The 12,183-nt window shown below is 65.9% G+C and overlaps 1 protein-coding gene across 12 annotated transcripts in view; it reads left to right on the top strand.

Annotated features, from left to right (window-relative positions):
• TNS3 (tensin 3) overlaps positions 1 to 12,183 on the top strand; it is a 157,317-nt gene that overhangs the window by 84,880 nt on the left and 60,254 nt on the right. For all 12 annotated transcript variants that reach the window (XM_077850338.1, XM_077850337.1, XM_077850336.1 and 9 more), the window contains 3 exons: positions 5,030 to 5,159; positions 5,439 to 5,504; positions 7,088 to 7,192. In XM_077850338.1, coding sequence (XP_077706464.1) covers positions 5,030 to 5,159; positions 5,439 to 5,504; positions 7,088 to 7,192 — 301 coding nt within the window. The remainder of the gene's footprint in view (positions 1 to 5,029; positions 5,160 to 5,438; positions 5,505 to 7,087; positions 7,193 to 12,183) is intronic.

Below are 12,183 nucleotides of genomic sequence, written 5' to 3'. Positions count from 1 at the left end.
AGGGCTCAGGGGGTGGGGGGAGCAGGTCTTGCCAGAGGGGAGCAGGGCTCAGCAGGGGGGAGCAGGGCCTGGCCTGGTGGCCTCTGTCCCTCAATCACCTCTTGGTAGGAATCCCGCCTCCGCCTCCGCCTCCTGACACAGGCGTGTCCAGGCCCCAGGCTGAGGCCGCAGCACCTGAGGTCGGGGGGACGTGCACCGTGCACGCAGCTCCTGTGTCAGCAGCAGACCTGTCCCAGCCAGGGGAGCCGCAAACCCGCGTCCCCTGGGCGTAGGAGCCTCGGGTGCTGCTGGGTCACCGCAGGTGCCCGACCCCCGGGGCGATGTGCCTGCGGGACAGGAAAGGGGAGCCACACGCAGTCCTGCCCCCGGGAGTCAGTTCCTGGCTGACTCCTGGCGGGTGCCCGGAGGGCGGGCTGGGGTCCTGGCAGAGGGCGGAGAGGCCCCGGCTGTGCTGTGGGCGTTGGCGACACCGAGCCGGGTGTCTGTCCTAATCCGTGGGGTGCACCCTGTGTCGCAGCTCCGAACCCTGGATCCCCCAAAACCCGCTCGGAGGGCATCACGGGAGGAAGACGCCACAGAAGGTTCCCCGACGTCGGCGGGGCGTCCCCTAGTGGCGTGGGCTGCGTCCAGTGCTGTGCAGGTGGCCCTGGGTCCCGCGTCCACGGGGGGCGAGGAGACCCGCGTCCGTCCCCAGGAGGGCCCCGCTTGCGCCTCCGCAGGGTCAGCCCGCGGCGTGGGGAGCAGGGCTGGGCCTCGCCTCCTAGAGGCCCAGAGGCACAGGTGCTCGTGTTACTCCCCGAGAGTTTGGCCACAGTCGGGAAGAATCCCGAAAGCTGACCGGCTTTTGCAGGTTTAGCCCCGGAGCCGCGGACGGTCCCGCCTGGCGTCTCCGGGGTCGGTGGAGCCCAGCTCTGTGCTCTGGACGCAGGAGGGCTGCTGGCGCGCTGGCTCCCCGCTGGGTCGCCCTCCTCCTCCTCGGCATCCCCCCTCCTACATCTTGCTACGTGTGCACCGGGACGTGAGACCCACCAGCTGAGCACCAGGCCCCGCTGCAGGGATCGGGCTGCGTGGGCTCCCGCGGGCTGGGCACCTCTGGGGTTTGCGGGGCTCTGGGGCGGTGCTGCTCCTGACCTGCCACCCTGGCCTCCTCGCCCTCTGGCTCCCAGGTCCGCCTTCCCCAGAGGCGGGGCCTCACGCGGGGTCCTAGGGGGAGGCCGGAGCCTGCTGAGCGCAGCCAGGCCCTTGCGTAAGTTTGCTCCGGAATTTGCGTGGGTGCGGATGCAGCAGGAGCTGGCCGGGCCCAGGGCCAGGATGGGCTTGCAGACACTTTCCGGCCCGGCGTGCCGGGTCTTGTGGCCTCCGCGGAGCCGACCCCGCGGCCACTTGTCTTGTGGGACCTCGCCGCTGCGACCCAGCCTCCCGGGGAGCCTCGGCGAGCTCGCAGCACCGCGGGCCTCCCACCGCCCCCTGTGGGCCCGGCTCCTCGGGCGGGTGGTTCATCGGGACCCTGTCGTGACCCTGTCATGACCCTGTCGTGATCCGCGCTCTCTGGACCTGGTCCTTGTTCCGTTCCACGGCCCTGGTGCACGCGGGACTGTGCTTTCCTCCGCAGCGGGTACCTTGCTGACCTTCCCGTGGGTTTGGGCAGGAATGGGCAGGAATTCCAGTCGGTTGGCGCGGACGCTGGCTGGTGTGGGTGTTGGGACTTCAGGGGCCGGCTGGCGACGATTTAGGTCGGAGGATGCGCATTCCTCGCGGCCCCCAGGGCCCCAGTGGCCGGGAGGGGGCAGCTCTCCTTTCTGATGGGGGGTGCTGAACTTCAGCAGGCGGGAGTTCGAACGATGTCAGGGGGAGGACAGGGTGGCAGGGAGCGGGGATGACACCTGCGGGCTGAGCTCCCAGCTGGGAGCGCGCTCCCAGGCTGTGTCCTCCGGCTTTGACCCCGCGGGTCCAGGTCTGTTCTCCCGTCAATGGAGAGGACACCTGGTGCCGCCCGGGGCTCGGGGGGCTGTTACCCTGCACCAGGGCTCGGGGACCGGCTGCAGCCCGTGCCCCACGGGCACGCGAGCACCAGCTGTGCCCACGGCATGTGCTGCCCCCATGCCCAGCGCTCAGCGTCCACCTGGCACCAGCGCCCCCCTGCCCAGAGCCTCCGGCTTCTGGCGGCGCAGCAGGTGGTCGGCGCCTCTGATGGGATCCCCTGAACCGAGCCACGAGGTCATGCCACGGCACCCCGAGCGCATTCCCTGCCTGGGCCGGAGCGCGCCCCGGGAGGTGTGAGGTGCGCGTCCCACCGCGTGCCCTGCTGGCGCTTGGGGCCTGGCCTGTGGCGAACGGATGTCCTCACGCACGGTGGCCGCTGTTCCTCGCTTTCACCGACGGTCCGGGCTGCGGCCACCTGAAGGTCTTGCGGTCTGGAGGCAGGGGATGGACTTGTCCTGGAGACGCGCTGATGCCAGAGGGGCGACGGAGGTTAGAGACCGCATCGCGTCACGGTGACGAGGCACCGCTGGTACTTTATATCCCCAAGGGAGCATCTGGTCGGGCCATTGCCGATGACTCTTTGCACCGGGTGGGGCCACCGACGCCGTGCAGGTCTGCTGGGCTGGGCGGGCAGGTTTAGGCTCTGCACGGGGCGCCGTGCCCCGGTGGGCTCCTGGGGCGGGAGCTGCTGGGCGGGGGCCGCTGCCTGGACCTCCCGGAGGAGGCTCCTGTGCTCTTCTGCATCTCCAGGAGAATCGGGCGCACGTGCGTGAGCCGGGCGGCAGGTGCCACCCCACCTGTGGGGAGAGAAGCTCGGGTGAGGCAGCCAGGGCCGTGTGGGGAGGCTCGGGGTGCCGGCCAGCGTGCTGGCCAGGATCCGCGGAGCCCCTAGGAGAGCGCGCATCTGCACCGGGCAGTGCCATAGGTCACTTCTCCACTCCGAGCCCTGTCCCGTCAACAACCAGCGGTCATGGGGACACCCGAGGGGGCTCAGGGGCTGAGCATCCGCCTTTGGCCCAGGGCGTGACCCCGGGGTCCCAGGATCGAGTCCCCATTGGGCTCCCTGGATCGAGTCCCCATTGGGCTCCCTGCATGGAGCCTGCGTCTCCCTCTGGGTCCTCGGGGAAGGGTGGTCCCAGCCTGGAGGTGCCAGGTGGGGTGAGCTGTCCCTCAGGAGCCAGCTGCAGGATGAGCCTGTCAATGGTGGGGGAGGCCCCCAGAGAGAGGGCTGTGGCCGGGGGGCTGGTCTGCCCAGCCCCTGCACTGCCCCGAGGTCACCCGGTGTCCCTGTCACCCACGCTGGGCAGGGCTGCTCCTTCCTGGGTCTGACCCTGGGGGCTGGGCTGCCCCCTTAGGTTGGAGCCTTTGTCCTGCTGCTACAAAGTTAGGTTCCCCTAGGCATTTAGGACACTTTGGGAACCTCCTGCCCAGGTCACCGTCACGTTCCAAGTGCAGGGGCCTGTCCTGGACAGATGGGGGCACCAGGTCTCCCTGCGGGGTCCCCTCTGTGGTCCAGGTGGCTGGGCGCCCTGCCGAGCGGTCAGTCTGCGGGGTGGGGGTGTTGCGTGCAGCTGAGGCTCGCAAGGTGGGGAGGCGCGTGCAAATGTTGTGGAAGGGATCCCAGGGGTCAGCCCTGGGCTGGGCCCCCTGAGACGTCAGAGATCCCAGCATCCACAGCAGGGGACTGAGGCTGTAGGTCCGCCGCTGCACAAGCCGGCTGCACTTGCCCCCCTTCTCCCGGATCCCCGCTGGCTGGTGCTGATGCCCCGGGCAGCCACGTTCACACCGGCCAGCCCGGCGTGTGGGTCTACCCTCCCCGGACGCTCGCTTTATAGTCTTTCCTTTATTTGTCAGACTGTTTCCTCGTTTCCTCGTGTAGATGGCACAGAGGTAAACAACCCTGGCTCTGCCCAGGGGGGCACATTTCCCGGGGCTCCCGGGGCTTTATTTCTCCCTCGCAGGCTTCTGGCGGTGGGCCCCCGGGGACCCTGGAAAGGAGCCCTTGCTGTGCTGTGCCTCGCTGCTGGGCCCTCCCCGTGGCCCCGGCACCCATGCACCCCTTTGGGCAGGGAGGGCACCCACGTAAAGGTGGGAAGTGACCCTCGGGGTCCCTGATGCTGCGCAGAAGGGGTGCTTCCATCCTGCATGTCAGCACATCACCCCAGAGCCCTGGGCTGTGCCCAGGGGCCCAGTGCACCCCAACCTTCGGGCCTGGATTCACATCTCCCTGTTGGTGACTCTGCAGGTGGGTCTCAGTGAGCATCCAGGACATGGGGCAGTCTGGCTCGGGGCTTTACATGCCCCGACCCCTCCCTCTGGGTTTCTCCCTTTCTGCCCCCAGATCTCCCTTGCTCTTTAGGTTCTAGCAAGCACAGAAACACTTAGCGTAGCACAGACGGTAACGGCCCGCCACTTCTCCCGCGAAAACAGAAAGGTTTTAAGTTGAAACAGAGAATTCCGACAAAAGAAAAGTCAGCTCCACGGGGAGTTATTAGAAGGATGGGACTGGGGGGCATGATGCTGAGGGAACAAGTATGTGGGTCGGAGAAGGACAATCATCACGTGGTCTCCCTCATATGGGGAATGTGTGAAGTAGTGAAAGGGATCATAGGGGAAAGGAGGGGAACTGAGTGGGGAAAATCAGAGAGGGAGACAAACCACGAGCGACCCCTAACTCTGGGAAACACAAAGGGTTGTGGAAGAGGAGGTGGGCAAGCAGATGGGGTGACTGGCTGACGGGCACCGAGGGGGGCACTGGACGGGATGAGCCCTGGAAGTTAGACTGTATGTTGGTAAATTGAATTTAAATTTAAATAAATACTAGAAGCCAGGAAGATGGGGTCGCAGGGCCGTCCTGCAGACCCCGTCCAAGCAGGCTCACATGTGTTGGTCTGAAGATCGAGGCGGTGGCCTTTCCGAGCTCGGGTCCCGGCGGGGGCACCAAAGCAGTGGGGACATTGCAGCAGGTGGCAGAGTTGGGGCCCCGTGGAGACTGCCCGCCCCTCCTGCTCAGGATTGGCCCCCGGCCCTCCCCTCTGCACACCAGGTGAAGTGCTATCACAAGAAGTACCGCTCAGCCACCCGCGATGTGATCTTCCGCCTGCAGTTTCACACGGGCGCCGTCCAGGGCTACGGCCTCGTGTTCGGGAAGGAGGATCTGGACAACGCAAGCCAAGGTGAGGCCCGCCAGCGGCTAGGACGTGCGGGCGGCTGGCAGCGGGTCCTGGTTGCTCTCTGGCCCCGTTCTCCCCACGCCCCAAGGGGGAACCTGCTCACAGCTCGGGAAGGGCCTCACGGAACACGGAGCCGTGGTCCAGAGAACATTCCAGAGGAGCATGCTGGGACGTCTGCACCGTTGGGGTTTGGGCGCCGTCTGGGCTGGGGCGGAAGCGCACCCCTGGCCCCTGCTTTCTTGCCGCACCTCTCTGACCTTGTCCACGATCTTCCTTTCTCAGATGACAGGTTTCCTGATAACGGCAAGATTGAGTTGCTTTTCTCCGCCACTCCCGAGAAGATTCAAGGTAGGCGGGGTGCCGGCCCGAGGGGACGTAGGTCCTATGGGGTCTCTGTACAGTCTCCCACCTCTGTGCACAGCGGGAGATTGCCATCACAATTGTTCCAAGAACAGGCTGTTTTTCAGAGGGTATGGGGTGGCTTGTAGACTGTGGGGCCCGGGGATCAGTAAGACCCCACAAATGGCCCGACTTCTGCCCGAGGGAGGGCCCGGAACCTCAGTCCCTGACAGTCTGTCCCTCAGGCCGGGAGATCCTGGTAAATGTCTGCTTGTCCCCAAAAAACAATCGAATGTTTTGGAAGAGGATTAAAAGTCCGTCGTCGGGTGCAAATATTTATGTGCAAAGCAGATTCTCCTTTCTTCTAAAAATACACGGAAGGAGAAATCTGCCCCTTCGTGGTCAAGGCGAATGGTTCTTTCTTACGGAGAGTACCGAATGCGTGAACTTTTTTTTTTTTTTTTGCGTGAATGTTTTAATTCAGGCCTTGATTGCTGGGAAAAGTAGCCGCCTTCCTTCTGAGGTCGCTGCCCTCGTTAACGGTTAAGTGTAGGGCTCGTGAGGTCAGAACCCCATCCACTTGCCCAGAACGTGGGCAGGTCGGCACGTGGTCTGGGAGCCCGGAGCCCGCAGTCCTGGCCTAGACCTGCCTCTCCGTCCTCTGCCCTGGGGCCGGTCGCTCGGCGCCTCTGGGTCACCGTCCGTGAAGTGACCTGGGTGGTCTTGTTGTGCAGACGAGGCACACGGGGCCCGGGGTGGACGTGGCCCAGGGGGACGGGGCCAGGGTGGACATGGCTCAGGGTGGATGGGGCCCGGTGTGGACGCGGGCTAGGTGGATGGGGCCTAAGGTAGATGGGGCCCAGGGTGGACAGAGCCCCAGGTGGATGTGGCCTAGGTGGACAGGTCCTAGGTGGATGGGGTCCAGGGGTGGATGGGGCCCAGGGTGGACATGGCCTAGGTGGACGGGGCCTGGGGTAAACAGGGCCCCAGCTGGATGTGGCCTAGGTGGACGGGGCCCAGGGTGGACGTGACCTAGGTGGACGGGGCCAAGGTGGACGTGGCCCAGGGTGGACAGGGCCCGGGGTGGACGTGGCCTAGGTGGATGGGGCCCAGGGTAGATGGGGCCTAGAGTGGACAGGGCCCCAGGTGGATGTGGCCTAGGTGGACAGGGCCTAGGTGGATGGGGTCCAGGGGTGGATGGGGGCCCAGGGTGGACATGGCCTAGGTGGACAGGGCTGGGGTGGATGTGGCCCGGGATGGATGGGGCCCAGAGTCGATGGGGCCCCCACTGGATATGGCCTAGGTGGATGGGGCCCAGGGTGGACAGGGCCCGGGGTGGACGGGGCCTGGGGTGGATGGGACCCAGGGCGGACGTGGCCTAGGTGGACGTGGCCTGGGGGGACGGAGCACCAGCATCCCCTTTGTGTCCTGCCGGCAGCGTTGAGGGCAGTGCACCCCGGCTGTCGTCGCCAGCGGTGTGGGCGCGGGAGTGTGGGTCTTGGTGCTGGCTGCTGGCACTCGAGCCCGGTGTGCCTCCGCCTCTCCGTCGGGCTGGCGTGCCTGGGCAGTGAGTGACACCTCCTCCCACGCAGGGTGTGAACACTTGTGCAACGACCATGGAGTGATTGTGGACTTCAACACAGCAGACCCTCTGATCCGCTGGGACTCGTACGAGAGCCTGGGCATAGGGGGAGAAGGTAGGTGTGGCTGCCACTCCGGGGTCCAGGCGAGGGGCAGCGAGGGCGGGCTGCTCCTGCTTCCACGGGAGGTGTCCCCGCTATCCGCTCAGCTGCCAGAAACCCTGCCTTCCTTAGGGGCCCAGAGCCCCCGCCCCCGGGCGCTGCGCGTCTGGTGGGGCCGGTGAGACACAGGCTTGGTGAATCTGGGTGGGGCGTGTGGCACGGCCGTGGCGGGCGGCGGCCGGGGAGCTCCAACCCCCCCACCCCATTTCCCTATTACTGGGGCACCAAGCTTCTGGTCACGGGTGGCTCCTGGTGACTCTGTGTCCCTGGACCTCTGATGCTTCGGGTTAGTTGAGGTTGTTGTGACCCTGGCGTGTTGTTTGCGTGCTCGCGTGTGCACACGTGTTTGCCCGCGGGATGGACCACTCGGGCCCCAGGTACCATCACGAAGGGGGCGAGGGTCACGGGGCAGGCTCTGCTGGGCTTCCCCAAAGAAGCCACCTCCTGTGCATCTGAGCGGGGAGGCAGCATGGCCTTCCACCGCCGTCACCCGCCGCCACCCACCCGACGGCCAGGCCTCACTTGGGAGGGAAAACCAAAATGCTCCTCGTCACACTGGTTCCACTGGGGAGTAAATGGAACGGTGTCAGCGCTGGTGCACCGTGGCGTCTGGGGCCCGAGAGCGCAGACCACCGTGTCCCGCAGAGGCCGCCTGCTGCAGGCTCAGCGTCCACACGGCATATGAGTGTCTTGCGCCGGCATCGGCCCCACGCGTGCTCGGAACCCCGCTCCTCTGTGCCCCCAAAGCTGTCTGCACGGTGTTTAGCCCCTTTCGGAGCCGCCAAGTGGACGTGGCCCGGGTGACCCCGAGCTGTCCCGCAGATCCCAGGGCCCCGTAACGGTGTCGTCACTCCCTCTGAGCTTGGTGGGGACCTGACGTGGGGTGGGTGAAGGCTCGTGGGCCCCCGCGGCGTCTGAGAGAGGGCACGTGAATGTCGCCCGGCCCTGGCGCTGTTGGGCAGCCATCACGGCATGGCCAGACCAGCGGCACCGGGGCCTGGGACGGTGGGCTGCGGTGCCCCAGACCCTGGTGACGTTTCTGTCGCCGTCACGCTGGTGTGGCTCAGCGACGCGTGAGTGTAGCGCTGCCGAGTGTCGCCGACCATCACACGGGGAGGACTCCCTAGTTTGGAGCATCGCCCCCGGGAGGCAGTGCTGACAGCTGCGAGGGCTGCTGCGCAGGGGCCACGGTCCTGCCCGCTCGACCCCCGCTCTTGCCACTGGCGCTGGGGCTCTGAGACAGGGAGAGGTCCTGCTGCCCTGTCCACAGGGAGGGTTGTTCAAGATGCTTGTTCTTGAGCTTCCCACTCCGAACCTCCATTTACCCACCTGTAAAATGGGATCTAACAGGATAGCCCCGAGATCACCTCCACCCCTGCACCCCCTTTCTTACCATGGCTCGTGCGATCCACCTGCCCTGTAGCTCTGGTGCCTTTGTGCCAGGAGGATCCCGGGGAGGGGAAGATGAGCAGGCCTTCCGGTGCGCGTGTGCAGGTACGTGAGCTGTGCATGTGTGGACGCATGTGTGGACACCTGCATGTGCACGTGTGCTCACATGTGCATACGTATATACGTGCCAGGACACATGCTCATGTGCACGTGTCTACGTGTGTGTTTATATATACAAACACGCTATGAATATGCATCTGGTGCAGGTGTGCGTGTGTCTGTATGCCGTGTCTTCACCTATGCACGTGTATGCGTGCACACAGTGTGTGCAAGTCTGTACGTGTCTGCGTATGCACGTGCCTGTGTATATGTGTGTGTACAAATGCACCATATGCATGCGTGTGTGGGGATGTGCACGTCTGTATACGAGCATACTACATACGTGTGTGTATGTGGGCGTCAGTGGGCATGTGCGTGTGGTCTGTGCACTGCGTGCCTCCCTGAGCGGTCCCCGTAGGACGCACCCCATGTGCCGTAACTGGAGCGCGTGCCAGGAATTAGGAGACCATCCAAGCAGCACCGCTGCTCAGCCTGTCCCTCGGTGACATTGGTGGGGGGAGGTGGCTCCTGCAGGCAGGGGGCAGGGGGTGCAGGAAGGCGGAGGGCGCAGGCCTGTGGGATGCCGGGAAGGGGAGGGGAGGCCTGTCCCACCGGGAAGCATCCCGGCCGGAGGGCCCTGGAAGGGAGCCTGGGCTCAGGGTGATGCTGGGTGGTCAGTGGGTGGCCCCGTACTAGCAGATAGACGACTGAGACCGCCCCAGATCCAGCCCTGGGGTGAGGTGCAGAAAAGCTTCCAGCGCGGCCCTCGGGGGACGTGAAGCCCTCCGGGGCACCCTGGCCTCCAGATTCTGGGCCTTGGCCCACTGGTGAGTTTCTGGCCACAGAGGACACTTTGCTGGTCGTCGGCTGCACAGAGGGGGCCGCGGCACCCAGGTGTGGGCTCTGCAACCCTATCGAGGGCTCACCGGCAACACCCCCCATCGGGCGTGGCCCCAGATGACCCCAGGGCGGCAGCGGCCGGTGGGCGGGGACCCGAGTGCCTGCACCTTCCCAGGTGATGCGGCCCCGTCCGTCCCATCCCCTCGCACACAGGACCCTTGCACACAGGACGCTCCCGGTTCCCAGCGGGGCGTGCGCAGGGGCGTAGCGTGCGGGGCTGGCCCAGGGGCGCCCGCTACACGTTCCGGATCCAGCTGCAACATTCAAAAGCGGGTTTGAAAGCGTTGGTCCGACTCTGACATCTGGAAACCAGAGCGAGCTTTGGATCTTGGGCGGCTGAGCAGAAGCGGGGGGTCTGCGGCGTCCTGCCTGGCTCTGCTCCTGCGGGGCCTGCTTGCCGCCCCCTGCGTTTCCCGGGCTGGGAAGTCCCTTCCCTGCACCCCCCAACCCCTCCCCGAGCCCCGGCAGGCCCCGCTCGCTCCCTCCCCAGCTCACGGTGCAGCTGACCACCCAGCCTCCTGCTCAGACCTGGGGAAGCACCTTCCCGTCACCTGCCTCACCTCCATCCCCAGCCCACCTTTTGGGTGTGATCCCAGGACCCCAAGAGTTAATCCACCCCCCACCCCCTACCCTGCACCCAGATAGCCGGCACCGTCAGGAAGGAGGACAATGTGCTTATCTTATCTGGAATCCCAGAGTCTCCCTCTCTAGGCCAAGAACCATAAACACGTCCTTTGGGTAGGGATTGGGTCCTTTGGCAAGAAGACCGTGATGTCGGAGGCAGTTTAATGAGTGACAGCCGCCCGAGTGAGCGCCCTGGTCGCTTGGAGCCGCGGCTTTTCTAGGCTTTTCTAGCTTGAGCAGTCAGGATGCAGCTGCAGCCGGGAGCCCACGTGGATGCCCCCGGGACGGCCGGGCCTCGAGCGGCGTCGTCCCCTGCGGACGCTGGCGCTGGCCCAGGCAGTCAGCTTGGTTGGGCCGGGTCCTTGGCCGGGTGCGCTCGCCTGGACCCCGTCACGTGCTCATGTCGGCAGCTCCCAGACCTCCTCCGAGCCAGGCAGGTGGCGCGTGCCCTCCCTCCGGGTCCTGCTGTCGTGCCTGCCCTCTGTGGCTGCATCTGCTCGCGGAGCCTGCCTGTCCTGGCTGCCCCACATCCTTCCCGAGCGCGGGCTCGGGACTGTCACCAGCGCCCTGCCTCGGGGGCCAGCAGCTTGGTTCTCCTCGCTGGAGGGATCCTGCAGGCCAGTGTTTGAGAGGTCTGGGGACCTGCGACCCCCCAGGGGTGGCCGGGACATCTGCTATGGGCGGGGGGGGGGGGGGGTGGTCAAGCCATGCTTTAGAGGTTGAAATCCCAGAGCTGGTGAGTGAAGGCGGCAAGCCAAGCACAGAAACGCTGATGATGGAAGAAACCTAGGGCCCCGCCGTGCACCCCCGGATGGCGTCCCTCGGCCTGCATGGGAATGCATAGACGGGGCCCTGAGACAGCTCTTCCCTGTCCCCCATGGGGAGACCGGCCTCCCCCAGGCCAGGAGGAGGAGGGCGCCTCCTCCCCAGTGGCTTCCCTGCAGAGCCTGGGGAGGTCCGGCAAGGCCACCCCTGCAGGAAAGAGTGGGCCCCTCAGTGTGGGCAGGACAAGAGCCCGAGCGGGGCGGGGGCTGTGTCCCCACAGCCCTCCCTAGCCCACCTGCCCTGGTCTCTGGCCCCGGGTGTCGCCAGGTGACCGGCTCCGGCCAGGCCTCAGTCCCCTTGGCAGTGGTGCTGGTGAGGCAGGGAGTGGGGGTGTCCCCGGGACGGGCCTTGTCCTCAGCAGGCCCCCGCCCACTGCCTGCCTCCTGGGCCTGGCACGTTGAGGTTGTGCATCATGTCCTGCTTGGAGATGAGCTCGGCTGGTAACGTCGGAAGCCACTGGCCGCGCACAGTTGTTTTGGGGTGGTGTGCAGTTAAATGCCAACAAACAAGACCTTTACACGCACAACTGCGTGTAAACTGGGGGCTTTTATCCCCAGGGGCAGGTCCAAGGATGGGGGCATGGCCGTGCTTTCCCGTCGTTGCCCTGGAGGCTGTTGTCAGGGGCGGCGCGGATGGCGGGAGGCAGGAGCGTGAGACGCTCTCCCTTCCTGGAGTTTTCCTCAGCAGATCCAGCCCAGAGTGTGCAGTTTGCAAAGCATCTGGACACTTCTTGGAATCGGGGTCACTTCCGAGGCAGCATGTGACCCTCCGTCAGCCGTGCAAGCTTCCGGTGACCGCAGGGGCTCAGTGCACACAGGCAGGTGTGTCCATCCAGGGCGGTGAGGGAGGCTGCCACCGTGTTCCTGCTCCCTGGGCGGGGGACGCGCGTCCCTCGGAGCCAAGCCGTGGGGTGGTCGCCATGGCCCCTGCTTCCGGGCAGCCAAGGGGGCCCTTCTTGTTGGGGACGCCTGGTATGTCTGTGGTGGGCTGGCAGGTGCGTGTGTTCGAGACAGGAGGCGGCGTCAGGCAGCAGAGGGTGCAGGCGGGGCTGGTGTAAAGGAGCCCGCCGGCGGGAGTGCATGGTGGCCGCGTGCTCGGTGGCCGAGACC

Source organism: Canis aureus, chromosome 15 (genome assembly GCF_053574225.1).
Source record: "Canis aureus isolate CA01 chromosome 15, VMU_Caureus_v.1.0, whole genome shotgun sequence".
Classification (NCBI taxonomy): domain Eukaryota; kingdom Metazoa; phylum Chordata; class Mammalia; order Carnivora; family Canidae; genus Canis; species Canis aureus.
Note: the sequence above shows the minus strand (reverse complement) of the source record. Positions and strands in the feature narration are given on the sequence as shown.